Source organism: Crocodylus siamensis, chromosome 15 (assembly GCF_052110815.1).
Source record: "Crocodylus siamensis isolate JL-2025a chromosome 15, ASM5211081v1, whole genome shotgun sequence".
Lineage (NCBI taxonomy): Eukaryota > Metazoa > Chordata > Crocodylia > Crocodylidae > Crocodylus > Crocodylus siamensis.
Window position 1 is genome coordinate 26,490,790 of NC_143409.1, and position 25,205 is coordinate 26,515,994.

General features: G+C 43.2%; 1 protein-coding gene across 18 annotated transcripts in view; it reads left to right on the forward strand.

Moving 5' to 3' along the window:
• TCF12 (transcription factor 12) overlaps nt 1-25,205 on the forward strand; it is a 322,678-nt gene that overhangs the window by 206,806 nt on the left and 90,667 nt on the right. For all 18 annotated transcript variants that reach the window (XM_090028813.1, XM_090028815.1, XM_090028812.1 and 15 more), the window contains one exon: nt 7,995-8,059. In XM_090028813.1, the coding sequence (XP_089884939.1) occupies nt 7,995-8,059 (65 nt within the window). The remainder of the gene's footprint in view (nt 1-7,994; nt 8,060-25,205) is intronic.

Below are 25,205 nucleotides of genomic sequence, written 5' to 3' on the forward strand. Positions count from 1 at the left end.
TATATTCCGGAGCTGTATTCAGACTGAATGAAAAACAAGAAAGAAAACACAAGCGACACAGTTGTCAGGTTTGGGGGTTTATTTTTTGTTTTGTTTTTGTTTTTTCCTTTTATAATTTTAAAGCCAGACAGTTCCAAAGTACCCAAATGGTTGTGGTGGATGCCTAGCAATTCCTGCTCTGATTAAAATACCAAGGAACTTTCCATCATAACCCTTCTTTTCACAAATTCCTGGCAACTTTTAAAGTTATATAAGCCTTGGGTCTTGACTCTCTAAAATCTTGTCCCTGGCAGAGCAGTCAAACCACCTGCTGCTAAACTGGGCTGGTGGCAGGAGGGGTTTTTTTGCTGTTTAGTTTAGGGTTTTTTTACTTCCAGTGCTCACTTTCTCCTAGGCTCCAGAGTCCGGAATTAGTGACATTCGGGGTATACTGCAAGAAATGTATGTTTCGTGAAATAGATAATAGAAAAGGTAGTTGAGACCTTTTAAAGGTGACTCTTTCAGTGGCCCTGTTTTATACATGTGCTTACTTTGATGTCTCTTCCCCTTTTTCAACTCAGTACAATATCTGCATGCTTTTTAAATGGCCTTTCTGTCCCCCTTAACAAGGCATGTGTTTCTTAACCTGAATGGGACAATGAAAATATTAACATCAAGCACCATAGACAACTTCTTGAGATTAAGAATACATCAGTGTAGTTAACACAGGTCAACTTTCCAAGGTGCCATACAGATTAAAAAAAAAAACAACAGCAAAAATAATTAATGATTACCCAAACAGCAAGCACCAGCCAGTGCACTAAAGGAGGTGGGCGTCCTGCTGAGAAGGCAATATGTAATCATATAGTCAGGCAATACCATATCACACAAAAAGGTTACAAATGAAGGTTGCATAAACCAGCATTATTGCTGGCATTTCCGATCTTTTGAACTCTTGGCTTTGCAACTTAAGCAAATGTTGGGGCATGGGTGTTAATATGTAATTGTAATTTATATTGAACATGTTCCTTCATTTTCTTCTGGTTCCTGACAGTATCATAGTACTTTGTTCAGGGTACTCCTTATGCCATTTTGATAAGAAATTTTTAAAATACACATTTGTGTAATGAGCCTTTAGGAATTAGGAATTTCCCTTCTAGTGCTGAAATGACTTTGTGTTTCTGGTGATGGGATTTGTCTGTATGTTGGTACTCCATAAATCACGCTTTGGAATGGTAATGCCAAATTGACTCAATTGCATTTCAGAAAATGTATTTTTAAATTATTACATTATGCGGTGAATTAATTTGATTCCATGTTTTGTGCCTTTTGGCTGACCCTTTTTCTTCATGGTGATTTTTTTTTTTTCTTATAGTAATAGTAATTACACATGTACTTGAAGAAAACTGTTTTTATTGAGATACATAACCTACATATTCACTTTAATTCTTCTAAAGCAGTGGTCTCCAACCTTTTTATGGTGAAGATCACTTTTTGGAATTAAAGGTCACCCCAGGATCTATCACACCTTCCCCGCCCTACCCCCTGCCCTGTGCCTCACACCCCCTTGGACTGCAGTGTGTCCCAGACCTGGCCGGGCCAGAGCCCAATCCCACTTCTGTGCCCCAGCTGCACTGAGCCGTGCCTGCCCAGCAGCCAGAAGAACATGGTGTTGGGTCCCAGCCCAGCCAGGTCTGGAAGTCTCTGGGGTCCAGTGGCACGTTGGGGTTAGAGGGCTTCTGCCACTGGGCATAGCCCAGTAGAGGTTCCAGGGGCCCATACCACCCCACCTCTGCTCTGGACAAGGTGGCTGCTGCTGTTGGCTGCCCACCGTGTCCCAAGCACAGGTGAGGGGCATGGGCCCCCAGAACCTCTGCCGGGCTGCACCCAGCAGCAGGAACTCCTCTCCCCACACACACCTGGATGACCAGATCTTCCCAGACGTTAGTGCACTGGGGCCAACCCCCACATGAGTCCCTGCTGCTGAGCTGGGCCACACTCACATGTGGCCAGCTGCAGCGGAACTTGAGGTGCAGCAGCAGCAGCCTATGCCACCTCTACTCCCACAGAGATGGAGAGGGAGCCCATTGCGCCCCTAGAGGAGCTGCCCAGGCTCCAATCCTCCCACCACTCATCTGGGCTGGGGCCCTACTTACTGTCCCTTGCTCCTGGCTGGGCTGCATGGTCAGCTGCTCATTGCAGGGCCTCATTCTAGGCCCCATCCCTTCTGTCCCACACAGATTGACCTGCTGATGCTGGGTGTGCATATGCGCACATACCCAGCTGTCCCCTCTGCCCAGGATCTACCAAAAGAGGCTCCAATATCTACCTGTAGATCAGGAACCCTGGGTTGGTGACCACTTTTCTAAAGCAAAAGTTTGTGTCCCATGAACCAGATCTGGCCTGTGGAGCTGGGAAGTGTCAGGGGCAGGGGAATTTTCTGAGTCATGGCAGGACAGCACAGCTGCAGCATGGTCCTAATGCCAGCTTGCCTCTGAAACAAGTTGTGTCATTCCAGCCCACCTCCAGGAAAGGTTGCTGGCTGCTGTCCTAGGGTATTATCACATGTGTTTAGATCTGTTTGTATCAGAATTAAGGATGCAAATATTTTAAAGTGTTGAAATGAATCTTCTGTGATCTAATTAGATCACCCACAGTGGTTACTGAAATATTCATTTAATGCTGATTTTAGACCAGTCCTAAGAAAACATAATTTGGTACATTGGGCATTCACTTATTAGTATATGCAAATATTATATTTGCAATTTAAAGCGTGTTGAAAACTTATGGGACAAATTCCTGAATTTCCCAGATCCTGCCATGGTCACCAAAGATGCCTTGACTTTCTGGGTTGTTCCACTTCTAAAATATAGGTCTTATGTGAACTTGTCTAAAGTTTGTGGCTTCATATTGACAGTAGTGATTATTATAAAAATGCATTGTTTTGTAATATTTGCCATTTGTATGTGGCTGTGATCACCGAAGAATCTTGTTGATCCACATGGCTTATAAACAGGGTGTCAGCTACTCCAGAGGACCTTGTATCGGTATGTTATGCCAAGTGCTTAAATCTCAGTGGATGCATGAGTAATCTCTGGCATCTGAGAGACACCGTGTTGTAGGCCATAACTGTTTGTTAAGGGTATAAGTTAGTTGTGGTATGTTAGAACCTGAGACTATCAACCTTTCATAGTTCCGTAGTTGTTAGGGTCAGAAGGGACCTCAATAGATCATCAAGTCTGACCCCCTTCCCTGGGCAGGTGCTTGTCCAGTCTCCTCTTAAAGAACCCCAAGGCAGGGGAGAGCACCACCTCCCTTGAGAGCCCATTTCAGATTCTGGCCACCCTTATCATACAGAAGTTCTTCCTGCTGTACAGCCTAAGTCTGCTTTCTGTCAGTTTGTGGCCACTGTTCCTGGTTTTACTAGGGGTACCCTGGTAAATAGAGCATCTCCTATTTCTTGCTGCCGCCCTCCCCCCCCCCCCACACACACACACATACCCCAGATCAATTTGGAAATGGCATCAAGATCCCCTCCCAGCTTTCTCTTGCAGAGGCTGAAGAGATCCAGGTCCCCGAGTCTCTCTTTGTAGGGCCTTACTTGCAGGCCCCTAACCATACCAGTGGCCTTCCTCTGGTCCCTCTCAAGGTTATCCACATGTCCAGAACTGGACACAGTATTCCAGCTGTGGCCTAACTAATGCCACGTAGAGGGGAAGTATCACCTCCCTGGACCTGTTTGTGATGCACCTGCTAATGCATGATAGTGTGGTTAGCTTTACTGATTACTTCATCATATTGATGGTTCATATTAATCTTGGAGTCAGCTATGACTTCAAGATCCCTTTCTTCCATTGCTGCTGAGAAGGTCATCCCCTAACCTATAGGTATGTTGGTGATTCCTTCTCCCTAGATGCACCACTTTGCACTTGTCTTTGTTGAACTTCATTCTATTCTTTTCTGCCCATTTTTCCAACCTGTGTAGGTCCACCTGAATCCCTTCCCCCTAGTGTGTTTATTTTATCTCATAATTTCATGTCATCCATGAATTTGGATGAAGTGCTCTCCATGCCCTCATCCAAGTCGCTGATGAAGACATTGAATAGCACAAGTCCAAGGACCGAGCCTTGGGGGACCCTGCTGCCCACATCTTTCCAGGTCAGTACTGACCCATCCACCACCACTCTCTCACTTCCTACATGGATCATAGTCTTACTAAATATTTTCTCCATTTCTGTTGGGGTATTCCTCAAGAGTATTGGTGTCTAAACAGCATCTGGAACAATAAGCTTTTGATTTCCACTCTTTTTATATAATTACAATAGTACCCCACCAGACCATAGCAGCCAATATTTGCTGAAATTAATGCATCTTGGAAACATCATTCATCATCCGTACTGGTGAGTATGGGCTTCATGTGAAATTCTTTATAGGCTCAAAAGCAGGAGTTGGCAACTCTTGGCCTCCAGAACCATTTGGTCTGGCTTGGAGTTGGGGACTTTACCTGCAGCAGTGGCAACAGCAACCAGATCTTAATATTGGTCTCCTTTGACCTGAACTGGGTCATTCCAGTCCCCTGTAAGAAAAACTTTTCTAGTATCTCCTCAAAGGCATCCTCTTGAACACTGTTCTACAGCAGTACAGTCTGTTTTAAGCATTTATAAAAGCTCTGGCTTTTCGAGAACAGGTTTGTCATGAATTTGCTCCAAATTTTATCTTACTAAGGAACTGCATAGTTTCTGATGTATTTTAAAGGTGATATCATTTCAGCTTTGACTTTTAGATCTCTTCTAAGTATCGGTGAATTTGTTTTTCTACAGTAGTATGGGATTCTGTGGGTCTGCGGTACTTTTTAAAGTGACACTATTAGATATGTGAAATAATCACCTTAATTGTGTCAAGCAATGTATTTGTTACATAAGCCAGAGAGATGATAATTTTTTTTTGGCCTGTGTAATTTACTCTTGCACGAATATTTGTTTTAAAGCCTGCCTGGAATATTGCATACTTTAGTCTAAGTTGTTTATCATTTGGTGTAAGATTCTCATTTTCTGGAAAGAAAATGCTGAGTCTGGTTAATGTGAGCAGCATGATTCATGCTACTTCAAATAATTTTTGCATGCTAGGTATTTTAGTTGCCTGGTGCCTGATAGTTGTTAGAGGCAAATTGCTTCAGCAGAAAAATGTTAACTTTTTTCTTTCTCTTTTGCTGTAACACTACCATTTTACAAGCAAATTGTAGCTGCATATTTGTTGTAACCAGTATGGTAATAGCCTGGTAGAGATGGTTTTCCAAAGGAGCTAGGTCTTTTTCCCTATTTTAAATAGTTATTGACAATTTGTATAATCATGAGATTTTTGCTTAGTAGGCAAAAATTGAGCCAGTGAAGGGTTTGGCATTTAAACAGTGATAGATCTAAAACTATGGCTCTTTATTACATTTTATCTTGTATATCACACATCTGTTAACTAATGCTCAAGATTTTGTGCTACTAAGAGAGAATTACTTAAGGTTGTATGCATCCTTTCTAAATCCAGCAACAATATTGCAGTTACTTCAGTTGTTTAAAAGTAATATAGATACGGAATTTGGATATTTGTATTTTTGTAAGATATTACAACATGCATCTTTTTCAGTGATTACTGAGTCAGCATGCCTACATTTTCAAACCCTTTGACTATTCAAAGGTTTTAATAAATGAGTGGTCCTGGTATCTTATGATTTATGAGCGGATCAGGTGGTTTGTCACACTAGAAGAAGGTGTGTAGTTGCTGTTTTCCTTTTTATATTAAGGAAGAAGGCAGGACAGAGTGACATCTTAAAGACTATCTTGTTCCAAAAGGCATAAGTTTTTTCAGGGGTCACCTTACTCTGTCTTGCCTTCTGATTAACTTCAGGCTAACTACCTCTCTTTCTGTATTAAGTGACTATCTGATTAGTGATATTGTTTGACAGATTTTTTAATTCTTTTCCATGGGAAGATGAGGCCTAGGAGGTTCCTTCCAGATTGTTATGTCAAGCATCAAAGATATAAGGTTTAGTTGAACCATATTTTATCTTTGTCTCCATCACTTATCTTCTCACTTTATTCTCCACATCACATCTCCCTCGTTTCCACTCTGTGGATATAAATAAAAGGAGAATTGTAAGTAGGGAGGGAAGGGGGAGGATCACATGCAGATTGGAGCCCTGGAAGCCCCTTTAGCACCTTAGCAACCCTTTGTATCACTGAAAGGGAAGCAGTTGTGGTAACAGGTAGTCCTGGAACATCTTCCTAACTATTAGTGAGTCTCTCTAGCACAGGGATGGGCAAAATGCAGCCTGGGGGCCAGATGTGGCCTGCCAGGCCATTCTATCTGGCTTGCGTGGTCCCTAAAAAATTTAGAAAATTAATATTTATCTACCGCTGGCTGCCTATCATGCGGCCCTCGATGGCATGCCAAAACTCAGTAAGTGGCCTTCTGCCCAAAATAATTGCCCGCCCCTGCTCTAGCAGTTACTGAAGGAAGTTTGGAGTCCTATAGTACCTTGTTACTACTCATGCCCTCAGACTGTAACTCCCAACGTCAGAGAGCTCCTTCTCTATATGGTAAGCATAGCCTAGTGTATGTTGCCTGCAGATACAGCCATGCAAGAATATAGCCAAGTGGGAAACCTGGTATATTAGCTGAGCTTTTTTTGTATGACTAGATTTGCTACCTAGATAAAGGTTTTAAGGAAGGAGTGTCAGCACTTACCGTTTAAATGATGGTATAAAAATTATTATTTTTCTGCCAAATTTTAACAGCATAACTAAGTATTGGCCATGTTATAGTTCTAAGGAGAAACTGTCCTAAATAGTTCTAAACTTCTGTTTCATGGAGAACTAAACTGAATTGCATTGAACCATCAAGTGCTGGCTTCCTGTATGCTTTGCTGCCTTACATTTTTCTGTTCCCATTTCACCAGGTCTTTACCAATAACTGAAGGGTCTATTTAAAGCAAATTCCATAATATTTGTCATTTAAATTGTCTGCTGGAATAGTTAATGTTTGTTGTAGAAAAGTTATGTAAATTGACTAAATCAGTAACCTGTTACACTGGATTACAGAACATCAGTGAAAGTACATGTTCTGCTGTATGCACTCACTGTCCTTTACTTGATTTGAGTTTTGGCATTTCTTTCAAGTGTTTATATAGTCTTAAGGCCCCACTGATTCTTCTCACCAAATGATTGATTAAATGAGAAGTCCTAAACCAGCCTTTCTTCAGGCTGGCAAACCTTACAGACCTAGAACTTGCTGTGAGCTATTTAGTTTTAATTTTGATAGTTTTGATAAACTTGAATGTGTTTGTATAAGCATGTACGTACCCTCCATGTTCTCAGCAGCTGAATGTGCACTTCACTTTGTCAACAGGTAGCAGTGATTCCATTCTTCAGAATTACTTTTTCATGATTGTTCTTAATTTTCCCATTCTTTCCTTCTTCATTTGCTGTTGTGTTGTACCTTATCACTAGCTGGGGAAACAGTAGAAATCCTCTTCTGAGATTGATTTCTCTAAAACTTGGCCAGCAGGGGGCAAAATCATCACATTAACACTAATCCAAATGTCTTCTCTTTAGTTCATGATTCTGGCAGCTTAAGTAATACATTACCTTTTATATGCAATTTCTTGCATGCTGTAACCGATATGCTTAGTCTTTCTGATGCCTGTCTTAAGAAATGGTACCACCAGCATCAGAGATATTCATTGTATTTTAACAGGTTAATAAATGTAAAGTACACAACAGTATTCCTCATTCTGTTACAGTATATTGTTAGATTTTAAGAGTTCTATTTAATCATATAAAAATGTATGTAACAAACCTATTTCTATCCTTGCAATTTAATTTCTGTTGATTAATCAAAGTTTTCAATGTGATGTTGACTGACTTGATTTTTTTTAATATAAGCATCTAAACACTTAACTGTGAAAGGTGTTTAACCAGTTCAAAATGAGTTTATCTCAAAAACTTTGTCTTTTTGTTTTATAGGGAAAACATCAGATAGAGGTCCATTTCCACTCTATGCGAGAGACCCAGGACTACCAGGTTGTCAAGTAAGTATGGTGGTTATTGCAAAGAAGCTGAATAATCATTATTCATAATTTTTTTCATATAATGTGAACATTTTAGGCTAATAGAAATAGTTCTTAGCTAGAGAAGATGTGGGGGAAACAGGGGTTAAATATATCTCATTTTAATTCTAGGATGAATTATGGCCTGGCTGCATTGCCCTGGACTGGGATTTGGGAGTACTAGTGCTGTTAAACCAAGTCATATTTCTTGTTATGTGCACAAGGAGACTTCACTACTTTGTGAAAGGGAACTAGTTCCAAAGTTCTGGGGACTTGAGCCCTTCCATTGAACAAAAGAAGGGGTATTGTCACTGTGAACTACGTGAGCTAGATATATGATTCACCAGTAATTCAGCAGCATGGCCCAGCCAGGTCTTAAAACAGGGGCAGACAAAATATGGCCCTCAGGCCAGATCTGGCTCACCAGGACATTCAGTCTGGCCCACGGGGCTCCTAAAAAATTTAGAAAATTTAATATTTGTCTGCCTTTGGCTGCCTGTCAGAGATGATAAGAGATGGGGGCAGTAGGACCCGGGGGAGCCACCAGCAGGATCAAGCGGCTGCAGAAGCAAGTCTGGCCCAGCCCCCCCCCCCCCCCCGAGGCAGGGGAGGACTGTGGGGAATTGCCCTAGTCCTCAGGACTGGCTGGGCTGGCTCCTGTGGTCCTGGTGCTGCAGCCAGGAACCACGTGGTGCTGTAAGGCAGGGAAATGGCAGCGGCAAGCAGGGGAAAGGGGCAGCGAGCGGGTGGGAGTGTGGGGCCCACGCAGCTGTAGTGGGGCCAGCACCGTCAGGGCCTAGAGCAGGGTGGCAGGAGTGCAGAGCCCAGGCCTCCAGGGGTTCTATGGAGCAAGTCTGGCCCAGTCAAGCTGTGCTGGTCAAGCAGGGAGAGGGGTAGCCAGCTCAGCTCAGCTCCATAGAGCCCCTGCCAGCCCAGGCGCCGCACTCCTGCCACCCCACTCTGGGCCTTTCCAGCACTGGCCCTGGTGCAAGCCCCGCACTCTTGCCCAGGTGTTGCTGTGCTCCATGTGCCCCCTCACTGCCCCTTCCCCTTGCCTACTACAGCCATTTCCCCGTTCTCCCACAGTGCTTCAGCACCATGTGGTTCCCAGCTGCAACACTGGGACCACAGGAGCAGCTGGTAAGCGGCTGCAGCAGCGGGGAGGTGGGGAGGATGGCAGGAACAGACAGGGAAGCAGCAGGAGAAGTGCAGCAGTGGCAGATGTGGGGGGCAAGTGGCAGCGAGTGGGAGCACTGGGCCTGCACCGGTGCCCTAAGGCCAAGAGCAGCAGGAGTGCAGAAGCTGGGATTCCAGGTAGGGGTTCTGCCTGCGGGGGGGCTGGGCTGGGCTGTGGACAACCCCCACCCCTCCATACAAGCCACAACTCTCCCCACACACACTCAGCTCCCCACAAAACCCATATCCACCCCCCCCCACGTACCCATTCCCCCCACAATATACAAGAGTAAGACTTTATTTTAAGCTATTATACTATCACTTCTGTGTACACTACACAAGCACATGTAAATCAGGACAAAAATATTTTTTGAAATGAAATTAACGAATGTTGTAGTACATGTTTGAATATAATGCATTTTTAGAATATAGTTTGGTATTTTTCTAGTTCAGAGATGGCAAAACCCCTTGCTGAAAGGAGTACTTCCAGGGGCAAAGGGAGGGACTTCTGGTGGCAAAGGTCAGGGGTTAGGGGGCAGGACATCCAGCCCCAAGATGGCAACCAGGGGGTGGGGCACCTGTCAAGGGGGGCACTACCCATGCAGCCCTTGATGGCTTGCCAAACCTTGGTAAGCTACCCACCGCCCAAAATAGTTGCCTGCCCCTGCCCTAGAACTAGGTTCTCTGTCCTCTTAATTATTGGCCTCCTTGCTAAGGGTGTCAGCAAGGTTGCTAACTAATACTGATTGTTTACTGGAATTAAACTGTTAGTCAAACTCATTTTATATACACCATCAAACTTCTGTGTAGGTTAGAAGAAAAAGGCCCTATATTAAAAGACAGCTGATTTTCTTTACCAACTTTCTGTATTCAGCCAGTATGCCACTGTCTTCAGTTATTCTGTAAAGTGCATCTGTAACTGCCTTCTGTCTTGTCATTTCTGAAATTCTGGTTTTGGACTAAATGTTTTTAAAAGTAACTAGTGACTTTTTGAGAGCTCCCATTTGCTAAGCACACCTTCTGAAAGTTGAACCCTTTAGGAACTTATCCCATTTAGCAGCAACAACACAAACAATGAAGGTCATGATTCCTTTGTTAATCAGTACAAGCTGGTAAAGGGCTGTTGTCATTTTCCCCTAAAATGAGGTGTAAAGAGTTGAATAGGCAGGTTTTTGCAAAGGTTAGGAGCTCTAAGCATATTTTTGTACACTTGCTTTAAGGGTGAGGGTGGTGGCACTTCAATTAGAGCGGTGCAATGTCTTGTATGTTAGCATCCTCACACTTCAAAATGGAGGCAGGGGTGCTTGAACTAAAGGTCATTGAACAAGCTTTAGTTCAAGTGCCCCTGCTACTATTTTGAAACGTGGAGATGCTGATACACGAGATGCAAGAGGCTGCTGGAGCATAGTAATTGCCACACTCCAGCAGACTCGATTAATTACAGTCTCAAGTAATTACACTGTCAGAGCAGCCTCTCTGCTTGTGTACAGGCAGCCTAAGTGGTGTTCCCCAGCTGCTTTAAAAGATACTTTTGCCTAAATTCACTTCCTGTTCCAGTTTAGCAAGAAACAGAATCTCCTATGGAATGACTGACTGCTCTGGACATGTGCTGCCTGTGAACTTAAACTTAATGTCTGAACTTGGGTTCCTCACCTGCTTCCCAGCCCAAGAAAGGTGATTAGCATGGTACCTGCCATAGACCTGATATAGTGCTAAAACCAAGGAGCAACTGTCTTATTTGAGCCCAGCCATTCAGATGATCCCTTCTCACTGCTGCCTTCCAGTTTCTGAGGTGAGGAGTGCCCTTAAGGAAGCTACTTCCTTTACTTCCTTCATTCTATTCAAAATCTCCTTCCCATGAGGTTGCAGGGGTCAATTTTTTTCATAGTGACTCTACATTATAATTCAGAAGTCACTTTTTCTACATGAAAAATATCGGTGTTACTTAAACAACTTTATTATCGAATATGTGTGTTTCTTTTGAATGATGATATGTAACTTTTAGGAGGATAATAAATCTCCAGAACAGAAATTTGTACTTTTTTACTTAAAATTTCCCAACTTAATTCTGGATTGTTTCCAGCTATAAACCAATATGGTGCTTACTTAGAAGAGTGTTCCTATTTCATAGCGTTCACACAATCCATTTAAACTGAAGGTATTTTTTCAGTGTTCTACCTATAAAGCCAGTTCTTTTAGTCCTTGTCTGGAGAGGTATGTGATCTGTTTTTTGTTTTTGTTTTGGGGATTTTTTAAAAAGAAAATGTCAGTGTCACCTTGACAGAATTTGTTGACAAACAAAACTTGGCCAAAACAGTTAAAATCACTTTTGGCGTTAGGAAAGAATGAAAGTGAATTCTTATTCCACAACGATAAAACCAGTTGTTCTTACAGTGACTATTCTGGTCACTTTGAACTAGGTTTTTCAGGAATAACTAACTTTAAAAAAATGAACACTTGGATTTGACACTTGTCTGAGCCTTTAAATACTAGTTTGTAAGGCATGAACAGACAGCACCATGTGGCAGCACTGGTTGTAGTTTTGCCTCCCTTATTAAGTAAGGGTCATCTTATTTCCTCTACTCTTTCTCTGCAACACAGATGTTACAGACAAAGACCCATTTGTATCTATACTGCTGAGCTGTCATTAATATTCAGTCTCACAAAAAACAGCAGTACCTCTTCAAATGCAAGTTATGGACTTCACATTATTGCTAGTCTAGACAGTGGAAAATTGTATTAACATTATCAGTATTATTCAAATAATTCAGTAGGTACAAAATTTAAATGTAATAATTTGAGCTTGACATTACTTTGGAAGCAAGCTAATTTGCTCATTACTCTTTCATTTATGTTAATGTTTTGTGTTGCAAAACAGGTTTATGCTAACATTACATAAAACCATGCTTTACTCTGCAGTGGGAATGTAGTTAACTTTGTTCCTCTTCAAGGAAGATATTTATGTGCACCCACTTAGTAATGAGTCTAGTTTTCCATTTTATTTTAATTTGTACTAATTGAACTATTTTAGAGCAACAGTTTATTCACTCTAATTTTTGTTTTGTTAAAAAGATTTTTGTGTTAAAGATTTTTTCCTGACAGTCCAACCTTTTGATTCCCATAGTCCCCTTTTGATGTTGTAAATAGAAGGGAGGAAATTGTTATTGTAGACTGTTCTCTTTTAGATGGGAGCCTGAATTAGTCTTGTTCAGAAGAAATAGTAAAAGCTTTACACATTTCCTATTGCTACCATTTTAATAATGGGTGAAATTTTCAAAAGCATTTGTAGCTTTCAAAAATGACTCAGGGCATGTCTACACATGCAAATACTATAGGGTGGGTTTACTCTAGAGTAAATTAATCTTAAAGTAGTTTGATCTAGAGTAAACCCAGGCCAGGCAGGCATCTACACATGCAGGGATGTGGGAGCGGATCTGCTGCTCCTGGCAGCAGTTGGCTCCTACCCCCTGCAGCCCTGCACCGGGCCCCAGCAGCAGCCAGGGAGCTTTAGGCTCCCCCTGGGTGCTAGCCCAGGGGCTGGCAGGGAGTATGGGGCCAGGAGACAGCTGTTTTCTGCTGGGGGCTGGGAGATTGCTCCCTGCCCCCAAAGGACTGCCTGCTACTGGGGTGGGCTCTGCCACTGGAGCCTGGGCAAGGACAATATTCCCCTGCCCCCAGCAGCAGGGAGATCCTGGCCCTGGCTCCCCAACTGGGGGCAGGGGATGTATAAAGAGCTGCAGGGAAAGTGACAGGTCTCGGCCCTCTGCCCTGATCTGTTGGTGGGGCAGCAAGTCCCCAGCTGGGCAGGAATTCTCTGCCCAGCTGGGGCCTACTGGCAGATTGGGGCAGGGGTCTGGAATCTACCCAGACTGGGACAGTTCCTAGCCTGTGCTCCGTGATTGCAGAGCAAAAGCTGGGGAGCCTGTTCCCATCCCCCATTCTGTGGAGGTGAGTAGGGAACAGGCTGGAGATTGCAGAACAACCTCCCCAGCCCTGGCTCCATGATCAAAATCAGTTAGTTGGGGCTGGGAGCTCCCTGCTGCTGGGGCACATGAACATTTTCCCCAGCAGCAGGCAGCTTCCAGGGGTGGGGAGCAATCTTCTGCCCTCTGCAGCTCGGCTGACCAGAAGCAAGTTTGCTCCTGGTCAGCTGTTTACAGGCGCTTTACCACACAGTAAGTAATTACGAGTACATTTACTATTTCTATTTACGTGTAACAAATTTATTCACACTTAAAGCAAATTACTGCATCAAGTGCACATGTAGATGGTGATGCTTAGTGTGCAGTAATTTGCTTTAATCTCAAGTAAACTGTCTTGTGCATATGTTCCCTCAGGCTCCTAAGTCAGTAAAACTTAGGCTTTTAAGTGCATAAGTCACTTAAGTGATTTTGAAAATTGTACTTTGAATCTTTAAAGAATCTTTATGAATTATTTATCTTCATAAAATTTATTACTGAGAGAGCTTGAATGTCTTCAAATAAAGCAATAGTCTATTTTATTGAATTCTAGTATCATTAATTATATTGTTATGCAGTTTATCACAAATACTGTTTACCCAAATCTAATGAGTTTTGTGTGTGGCTTCCGCTATTTCTTATACCACACAAACTTGTATTTGTCCAAGTGTTTAAGTGACATACCTTTGCTTCCCTGCATGTTCCCTCCCTGTTTTGATTAGGTTCCTGATATTTTCTTTACTTTTCCTACTCTGCAGTTCTGGAAAATATAATATAAACCTCAAATGAACATCCATTTAAACCTAAGAAACTTTTAAATGGGAATCCAGAAAATGTATTCTAACAGAATAAATTGTTATCCTTCACACCAACAAACCACTTGGTGTCTAAGGCAGCATTTCTCAACCCATGGGTTGCAACTCAAAAGTAAGTCTCAAGAATATGTGAAGGGGTCATGAACAAACTTTAAACATGCATTCTCCTTTAAAGGAGCAAAATGCGGGAACTGTGGCTTTTCTCTTGCAGGCTGGCAGAGTTCCAGCCTGCAAGAGGCTGCTTAGGGGCCCCCCATGCCCCACACCCCCTCTGCACACAGTGCTAGGCTGGGGCATGGGGGTGGATGGCAGTGGGTTGGGAATGAGGGGCACTGGGTCAGGACTGGTCATCAATGTTTACAAATGGGTCCTGGTACAAAAAAACAGTTGAGAACCACTAGTCTAAGGCATCATCATTTTGAATGGGGTTCAAATTCCATTGCATCATTAAATGAACATGTACCAGGGGCCTGAGTTTGGGTTTATCCATTACATTTTCCTATGTGAAGTCACATAGGGTTTTGTAGTAATTTATTTGTAAATGTTAAATACCTTGTTTACTCAAATGAGGGTTTTCCCCCATTCAACATGGGGGGGGAAAAAGCCCCTTGTCTTAGATTCAAGTAGGGTGGCAGGTGGTGGCTTTGGCTCCGTCTCCAGTCCTGACCCAGGCTTGGGGTCATAGTTTGAGCAGCAGTTGCTACCTGGCATGCCTCTGTGACCTACAATCTGATCCCCACTGCCACCTCTGGCTTTCATCAGCACTTACCCTCTCTTGCAGCTCTGGTCCCACTCCAGGCAGGACTGTGGAGCATGTTGTAGCTTCAGTCCCACCAAGCCATATAACAGCAGTTGAGGCAGCAGCAGCTCCCTCCCACCCTGCTGCCATGATCCTGGGGTATGAGGGACAAGTGGTGGGGGGAGACAAGCATCAGGGAGCAAGGTATTGGGAGGACAAGGAGCAAGGGGTCAGGACTTCTGCCATGCTTCCACTGCTTGTCCCACTGTAGTGGCTGGGGGAGGGAGGATACATTTTAAGACTGCCCTCCAATAGTTAGATTCTATACATGGAAAAGTATAACACTTATAAATTTCCCATGTATATAATTAATTATTTGGGTGGGGGCTTAGTTTCATAGTTTCTAGGGTCGGAAGGGACCTGAGCAGATCATCTAGTCCAACCCCCTGCCATGGCAGGAAAGAATACTGGGGTCAAACGACCCCAGCAAGATGTTCATCTAACCTCCTCTTAAACACCCCCCAGGGTAGGAGCCTGCACCACCTCTCTTGGAAGTTGGTTCCAGACCCTAGCCGCCCTGACCTTGAAGTAGCGCCTCCTGGTACTGGATTTGAGTAGATACAGTAGTGATTTTATTTTTATGTTTTTCAGTTAAGTTATTTTCAAGAAGAAAGTGTTTTTTCATTAAGTTTATGGTTGTAAGTCTGAAAAGCATAGGTTTTGGAAGTGAAATGAGATTATGGTCTGTGAAATGAGTTAAAATCTAGCAAAGCATTCACAATCATAGTTGTAAAGGAATGTGGGAGGCCACCACACATTCATTCACTCATTTTCTTTTTTAGTATCTATAATGAGCAGTTGAAACTGTTATTTTTATAACATGACTTAGATAAATGGAGAAGTGATAAACAATATAACTTTAAGGGTCACAGTTACATTTGGACTTATTCTTAATCATATATTTGTTTTGTGAATATAAAAAAATAGTATAATAAAATGTCCTTCAATTCTCTAGCCAGTTATGAATGAAAATGAAGCTGAATTTTGGATTTTCTGAAATATATCAGATCTATGTATTGGTAATAATTGTAGATCTTGATGATATTCACGATGTAAGAAGTGGGTAAAAAGCCAAATGTTAGATATCGGAAATATTAGATATCCAGTATAGAACTGACCAAAATGAAGAAGGGAAATTGTTGATTTTTTTTTTTATAATTCTAAACTTTATATTTTTGTGGACAGCACTGTCTTGCTAAACCTCATATTTCTCTAAGTTATTACACATTTAAAAAAGATATTTGAATAATCATAAAATAGCATTAAAGGAAGGCTAAATTGATGGTAGGTATTTAAATCTATAAAACATAATTGCTGAAAGATGACCAGGAAGCAGCTACATGCTGTGATGGACTAATTACATTTTACCCAGTCAGTGTGAAATATTGTATTATACAATATTTTATGCTGTAATGATAGATGGATTTTTAACTTATTTATGGCGGTTACTGTTTTATAAATATTACGCTTATCAGTAATAAAGGTGGTTGCTTCAGAAGCTTTGTATTTTGGATCAATAAAAAAATTCAATAGAAAAATGATCCATCAGTGTTTCCAGTAATATTGCTACACCAGTTTCTTTTTAATGGCCCATCAGCTATGCTATTGCCATGAAGCTAATGTGAGGTGACTCATTTAGCAACATATTATTACATCATTTGAACATGATGTAAGGCACATCAGGCATTATTAAATTAGTCTGAGTTTTGCAATATGTCAGTACCATTTTATGCACATTAACAGCATAGTTAGTGTTTCTTTTGGGAATTATCTTGAACAAGTATATTTAAGGTAAATTTTTACACAACTGCTATTCTTTTTCACCCTCATCTCTTCTGATTACGTCAGTACTACTCTTCATGTTTTGAGGTGTTCACTCTGTATTCAGGGACTGAATATAGGGCAGTGGAATACTGAGCGTAGAAATAGTACTCCTTTAGACCCTATGCTTTATATTCATAAAATTGCTTTATATGTTGTACTTTATTTGGCTTGTTAGAGAAGATTGTAGCTGGCCTTTAATTGTCTATAAAGCTTAGGTGGGGGAATCTTCCAGTTTTTGTTTTACTGTATTTTAATGTGGGAACATCCCCCTTGCACACACTTGTGTGAAGCTAGAAGATGTTTAGATGGCAAGAAGGAAGGCACTGGCTACTAGCTCCAATTCAGATTTTTTTGGTGCTGTATAGGACATGCCGTATTTTCTTGTAGATAACATGCACCTTTTTCAAAAAGTCAGCTGCTGGAAAGAAGCACACATTATGAACGAAGGAATAGGGTAATAGCAGTTTCTGCAGTGTAAGTATCTGCCAGGGAAAGTAAAAGTAACACTGATTGTGCTCCATAGGAGGCAGCTCAAAGAGCATGCTGCTACTTAGTTTTTCATAGACATCAGGGCTGGAAGGGACCTCGAGAGATCATCGAGTCCAGCCTCCTGCCCAAAGGGCAGGAAGTCAGCTGGGGTCATAGGATCCCAGCAAGATAAGCATCCAATTTACTCTTGAAGGTGCTCAATGTAGGTGCTTGAACCACCTCCGCTGGCAGACTGTTCCAGACCTTGGGGGCTCGGACAGTAAAGAAATTCTTCCTTATGTCCAGCCTGCAGCGGTCTTGCAAGAGTTTGTGACCGTTCGACCTCGTCATCCCTTGGGGCGCTCTGGTGAACAAACGTTCCCCCAGATCCTGGTGGTCACCCCTGATAAACTTACAGGTGGCTATCAGATCACCCCTGAGCCTGTGCTTTTCCAGGCTAAAGAGTCCCATGTCTCTCAGCCTATCATCGTAAGATCTGTTTTCCTGACCTCTGATCATGCGCGTGGCTCTCCTCTGGACTCTCTCAAGCTTCTCCACATCCTTTTTGAATTGTGGAGCCCAAAACTGAACGCAGTACTCCTGCTGCGGCCTCACCAAGGCCGAGTACAAGGGGAGAATGACGTCCCGGGATTTGCTCGAGAAGCATCTATGGATGCAAGCCAGCGCTTTGGTCGCTTTATTAGCCTCAGCATCGCATTGCAGGCTCATGTTCATCTTGTGGTCAATGATGACCCCCAAGTCTTTTTCTTCTATAGTGCTAACCAACGTAGCACTGCCGAGCCTATAAGGGTGCTGCAGGTTTTTCCTCCCAAGGTGGAGAACCTTGCATTTTTCGGTGTTAAACACCATCAGGTTCTCGTCTGCCCATTTGCTGAGCTTGTCCAGGTCAGCCTGGATCACCCGCCTATCTTCTGGCGTGGATGCTTTGCCCCAAAGTTTGGTGTCATCGGCGAACTTGGCCAGTCCACTCCTGACTCCAATGTCGACATCATTAATGAAGATGTTGAACAGGATGGGTCCCAGGACAGAGCCTTGAGGGACCCCACTGGTCACAGGGCACCATGATGAGTGACTGCCATCAGTTACAACCCTCTGGGTCCGACCATGGAGGCAATTTCCCAGCCAGCGGATCGTGGTGGAGCCAAGGCCACAACTGGCCAGTTTAGCCAAGAGGTGATCATGGGATACCAGATCAAAAGCTTTTCTGAAGTCAAGATATATGACGTCAATCTCTTCTCCCTCGTCCAGGTGATAGGTCACCTGGTCATAGAAGGAAATGAGATTGGTCAAACAAGACCTACCTGCAACAAACCCATGCTGGCTATCCCTTAGGATGTTAGCCTGGGCCAGTCCCTCAAGGATGGCCTCCTTAATAAACTTTTCTAAGATCTTCCCCAGGATAGAAGTCAGGCTAATGGGCCTGTAATTAGCCGGATCCACTCTCCTCCCTTTCTTGAAGATCAGCACCACATTGGCCTTCTTCCAGTCTTCGGGCACTACACCAGAGCGCCAGGAGTTTTCAAAGATCCATGCCAGGGGCTGGGCTATGACGCTTACCAGCCCCTTGAGTACCCTGGGGTGCAGATTGTCAGGGCCAGCTGACTTGAAGGTATCCAGCTTCTCAAGATGTTCCTTCACGAGGTCAACATTTATGGAGGGTAGGGGATCCCCATCACCTGGATCTCCCTGTCCCATAGCAGGCATGGGCGTCCCATGGGACTGATGAAAGACTGACGCAAAGTACCTATTTAATAGGTTGGCTTTTTCCTGGGCGTCAGTTGTCAGTTGCCCCATTTGGTTTAGCAGGGGTCCAATGTTCCCTTGCTTTTCTTCCTATTGATACTTACCAGTATTTTCAGGGAAAGACCTTTTTTCTTTGTGTCTTTCAAAAATAAGGTGCATATCTTATTTGAGGGTATGTTTTGTGCAGGAAAATATAGCATATTGCTTCTCCATACTGGTCCATTCTGAAATTAATGTGGCCTAAAGGATTGCAGCTGATTGTTTAAATATTTTATCAATGCATTAAGAGTTTCTCCAGATCTATTGGTGTATTCTCTTCATGTCAAGATGTCCTGTAAAGGCCTAAAGATACTCATCTTTTTCTAAAATAGAGAAAAAAAATAAAGGTTTGGCTAAAGAGACTACAAGAAAAATTAAAAATGTCTTCAGTGTCAATTTTTTGGACAATTTAGAAGTTAATCACTTTGACAGCAAAAACCTAGAACTGATCCCAAATGCATGGCTTCCCTTTGCATAGTTAATAATTTGCTTCTTTTCAGATTCCATCCAACATTTTAACAGTGTGTAGATCCAGGCAATTTTTTTAATTCAGTTTTATGTGTTACAAGAATCTCTGGAGCTCCCGGATACCTCAGTAGATGGAGGGGATGCAAAATAGCACGTATTGAGACCCTCAGAGTCATGATACACCCAGTTGTTTTCCTATGTAGAAAGGAAACTGAGAAACAGACATGGCAGAAAATTATAGGCTTGTGGGTGTGAGAAGATCTGAGACTGGCACTGAGAATAGGCTGACAGGCGCATTGCTTCTGCATCTTTTCCTCTGCTTCTGTTTTCCCTCTCTCATGATTTTCTTCTGGCATACAAATCTTTTGTTTCGCATCTTTCCTATAATGTAAGCTGCTAAGTAGAAACAACTTAATTTAATTTGTTTAGAGTATACTTAATGGGAAGTCATGCCATTTAAGCTGTGGAAATAAGTTGGGACATAATTTATGTTTTGAAGATTTTTTTCTTCAGAATTTTGACTTTTCCAAGGAGAAGATAAGGCTCTTTTATAGTAAGAATAGACGGCAGTGGCAACTCTAGGGTTAAAAAGAAAAGAAACCAGCTCTTTTGTTGCAAGTGGAAACCAGGGAGAAGGCAGAGCAAGACTACCTTGATAATAAAGATGGCAAGCAATGCATGAGAGCAGAGGAAAAATGTTAGGGAAAGGAGAAGAGAGAAGTTCATTTAGAAAAAGAAAAGAAAAAAAGGTCAAGGTAGAAAAGTAAAGTCAGACAATTGAGAAATTGTGAAAAACAACTGTCTTGAAAAACTACAAAAGGGGTATTTGTATCATTCTGTATTTTCCAGCATTGCTTATCTGTTTTGCCATCCGTCATGTAATTTTAAGGAAATGATCTAAAATGTTTTCGTAATCACTGAGTATTTGTTTTGGAGAAGTCATGGAGAACTAGGGAGGTACCTGTGCAGAGCAAAATAAACTAATTAGAAGATAACAAAGCTATGATCAATAAGTAAACAAATCTTGCAAGAAAAACTATTGCTTTTTCAAAAATAGAGTTCCGTAACTAGTAGATGAGCAGAATGCAAAAGAGATATAAACTTACTAAAGCATCGGATATAGTGTGTATCAATACATTTTATTCCCCTATTTATCAGCCTGGCTTTGTTATATACACGTCACAAAAATAAAAATGGATGAAATATTGTAAACAGGGAAACAAGAAACTCTGTTAAATTAGAGCAACACATGCAGTACTGTTGTAATTTATTGACTCCAGTCTTATTTAATAATTTTAAGAGCTGGAAGAGAGAGTAAGCAGTGTGATATTATTCAGAGAGAATGTGAAAATTGGAAGGTGAAAGAATGGTGTTGGAAACGAGAGCAAAAAATAAAATTAGATTAACTTGCAAAAACCAGAAAAATACATTTTGACTGTTTGAGAGGAAAACATCATCTGAAACACGTACACTACCATACAAGAAACCTGAGGACTAGCAAGCTGAGAGTGAAAACAGATGTCACCCATGTGCTGCTATAAACATTTTAATGGTGACACAAGTTGTGAGCATACAGGCATCCTCGCCCATTCTTGCCTTCCAAATGTCCTAAAATGTCGCTACAATCAAAGCTAGTCATAGTTCGTGACCTCTTGAATGGAAGGATGTCTGTGCTTACTGTGTGCCACATGAGTTCTTTTTACTGTTTTTGCAGACAGGTGTCCTGAGAATTCCCCTGCCACCATCCCTCACTTCCCCGATGGGAGTCCCCTACTTGCAGACATGAACCCAGGAGTCCACGACTCCCCCATGGGAGTCCCCCACTTGCAGACACACACCCAGGAGTCGCCCTTCAAGGACTCCTGTACATATCAGGCTGCTGCCCATAGTGGTTCCCTTGCTTGCAGACACTTTCCCCAAGTTGGGGCACAGTACCTGAGACCATTGTTCTGCAGCATCAGGCCCCTGAAGCCATGGGAGCAGCAGGGGGCTGAGCCTGCAGGACAAGGGCCACAGCATTATCAGTAGACACCAGTGAAGCAGATCAGCCATGCCAAGAAACATCTCAGCACAGCTGATCCCGCTCCCACAATGATGTGTTTATAGCCCGAAAGAAACAAACAAAAGGTGATTGTGGACAGCAGTTAGACCTGAGTTTTTGTAATACTATCTGACAGCAAAGGTACTGCATAAAATGAACTGAACGGAAGGAGAAAATGGTCCTGGACAATTTTATTACTCTGCTTCACACTTCTCTAGTTTTGCTCAGCATTTGTAGAGATGTTTAACAGAGCAGGAATGTGTCTCTGGTGTAGCTAGACTTGGAATACTCATTACACCAACATAACTAACTGTATCCACTCAGACTAGTGACCCATGTACTCTAGTGCTCTGTTTTTGTATGTCATGTGGCACTAGAAACTGGATTTGAGGGTACAACTCAGATAAGTACAAAAGAGGCATACTGTCTTTCAGTACTTAGTACAAGATAGTAGCAAAACTAGGGTGGGGTAAGGAAGCACCAGCCACAGGTAATAGCCTGCATCCTTGCAGCTGCAGCCAGGTAGTGTGCACAGAAGCAACCCTAGCCCTGGGGTTGCAAGGCAGCATGCAGGAAGCTGGTCCTGGTCCCAGTCCCAGTGAGGCAGCGTGGAAGAAGCTGGCCCTGCCCCTGGCCCAAGGCAGCTTGCCAGAAGCTAACTCCAACAGCAGCAGCTATGGTCAGGTAAGACTGTGGTGCTTGCCTTCACTTACAACCCTCCCCTCCATCTCTCTCCACTGCTGCTCTCAGGTGCTTAACACCATCCCCCCCCCCCCCCCCCCCCCCAAAAAAAAAAAAAGTCTCTGGAATCTCTGTCAGGGCATACAAACCGCTAATTACACCTCTGTTCCATTGCAACCATGTAAGGTACAAAAACTAGTGAACAATATATGCAGTGTATATAAAATCACAGGGCTTTTCTATCTAGATCCAGTTAGTAACTGGTATATGCCCCAGAGTGTTGTCATTTAGGGCCCTTCCGAAAAACTAACATTGACTTACTGTAACTGGATGTTCTCATTCGTAACATCCAGTAGACCTGTGCAAAGCGGCAAATATTCACTTTGGATTCAGATTTGGCCCATTTGGAGGGACGGTGATTTGATTTGGAGATTCAAATCACTGTCCCAATTCAATTCGGCTGAATCGGATCTGAAGATTTGGCACTGCTTCAGAGATTCGGCCATATACTAAACAGGCAGCAGTCCTTACCATGCTGGACACAGCTGCCTCCAGCTGGTTAAGTGCGTTGGGGTTTAGGATGGGGGAGGGAGTGATTTAGTGACAGGCTGCCCAGCCAGGGTGGGGGGCTACAGGATGTGGGTCTGGCAGTCCTTGGAGTGGGGGCTATGCTCTGCTGCCACTTGCTCAGCTGGGGAGGTAAGGGGCCAGGATGCAGATTCAACTCATGCTGGCTGGAAGGGGGCAAGCAGCAGGGTATAGTCCCTGCTCCCAGCGCTGCCTCACCTGCATCTCACACCCCCCTGTGCCAGCTGGGCAAGCAGCAGCAATGATCGCCCCCCTGCTCCAGGTGGGCAAGCAGCACAAGTGCCTGCCCCCTTGTGCCCCTTTTGCACTGGCTGGCAAGTGAAACAGTGTCTGCCCCTGATCCTGACTGGCAAGCAATGGCAGCACCCAACCCCTTGCACTGGCTGGGCAAGCAGTGGTAGCACCTACCCCCCTACCCCAGCTGTCAAGCGGCAGCAGTGCCTGCACCCCCCCTGCACTGGCTGGACAAGTGGCAGTGCCTGCCCCAGCTGGCAAGCAGTGGCCAGTACCCAACCCCCAATACTGGCTGGCAAACGGTGGCAGTGCACACTTGTACATGCCAGCTGGCAAGCAAGGGCAGGACAGAGCTTCTACTCCCAGCACTGATGTGGGTGTGGCAGCACTGGGAGCGGGGACTATGCCGTGCTGCCACTTGCCCAGCTAGGGTGGGGGGTGTGATGCTGATGCAACTCACTCCAGGCAGAAGGGGGCAACCAGTAGCAGAACATAGCCCCAACTCCCAGTTCTGCTACACCACCATCAGAACTGGGAGCAGGGGCTTTGCCCTGCCACCCCTTGCCCAGCTGGCATGGGGGAAGGGTGCTGACACCTCTTGCCCAGCTGGGGTGGGGGGAGCACGGGATGTGGGTGTGGCAGCACTGGGAGCAGGGGCTGTGCCCTTCTGCTGCTTGCCCCCTTCTGCCCAGAGCGAGCCGCTCCTGCATCTCCCCCCCACCTTGCTTGGGCAAGTGGCAGCAGGTCATAGCCCCTGCTCCCAGCGCTGCCGTGCCTGCATCTTGCACCCCTCCCCCCCCCCCCCCCGAATCCTGTGCCCTCTGCCCTGGCTGGGCAGCTTGTCCCAGCCCCAATCCCTCTCTCTGCCACTTCCCTTCCTTCCTCCCTCCTACCCACCACAACAGACTTAACAGCTGAAGGCAGCTATGAGCTAACTCCAACTATGAGCTATGAGCTGAAGGCGCGGTGAGGACTGCTGCCTGTTTAGTCTATGGCCAAATCTTTTCTGAATCAATTCAGAATCTTTCAGTTTGATTCAGAGCTTTTAATTGGTCTCTCAGTTTGATTCAGATTCAGAGATTCGGTCACCGAATTGAGCCAAATCTCCACCACACCAAACTGGCTACTGAAGCTTTGCACGGCCTTAATATCCAGTCTTTCTTTTTATGTCTTCTGAGCTCTTCTCTTCAAGGATAGGATATGCCAGTAAATTGCCATAAGAAGTTATATCATGAGTTCTCTTAGTTTTTTTTTAAGTTTTCTTGCATCACTTAAATATATTGGCTTTCAGTTTCATTGAGTTTCTCTTCTTTCTGTACTTAGGAAAAATAGATTGAGCACTCCTGTGTATTATTTTGTGGCATTTTTACATCTGTTTTAGTATTTGTGTTTTCTTTTCACGTATCGGTTGTTCTCTCTCTCTAGCAATAAAGAAGTCATCTTTTTCCAGATCTTTAATCATTTTCATTGCTTGTTTCTGAACCTTTTTTATCCCTGCTAAACCTTCTTTATTAAAAAGGATAACCAGAAATTTATACTAGGGTGTGTCATGCATTTATATGCCATTATAATGTTACCAGAAAAACAAACTAGGGGATTGAGAGAAGGGCAACACAAGCAAGTGGGAAGGCAGAAGAGTGCGAGTATGGCTGCTTGTCTTGTCTTAAATTGGGGGTGTTATAACTTCAGATATGTTAGATTTATACAATGGGAGGATGAGACATTATATAAGGTTTTTCCAAGGGATTTTAGTAGAAATAAATGCCATAACAACAGCCAACAGATATCCCATTTCTTGAATAAATCTAAATTTATGGAGTATTTACATTTTACTTAAAAACATGAAGCAGCACTCATTACATAAATAGTGCTTACCGTATTAAGTCAAAATAATGACTACGTACTCCAAAAGTATAAATAATAAAAGCCTACCCACATGTTAGACTCTGCACAGGTGAATAAAAAGCAGTTCATTTTCCATGCTTTTTCCCCATTGTTTTTCATGTGAATTTTGTTCTAGTGATACGTGCCAATCTGTGGTAGCAGTAGATATTTTTGTGTCATGTGGCACCAGAAACTGGATTGAGATCATAATGTCTTTTTAAGTACAAGTCACCCATGTGTTTACAAGTACAAAAAGTCCTAGGATTTGTGTGTGTGCGTGTGTGTGTGTGTATTTTTAACACTAATATAACTTTAAAAGCTGATGTGTTTGATTTTGTTTTGTAAATTTTCTTTTTAATCTGCTCTTGGCTGACACTTTTTATATCAT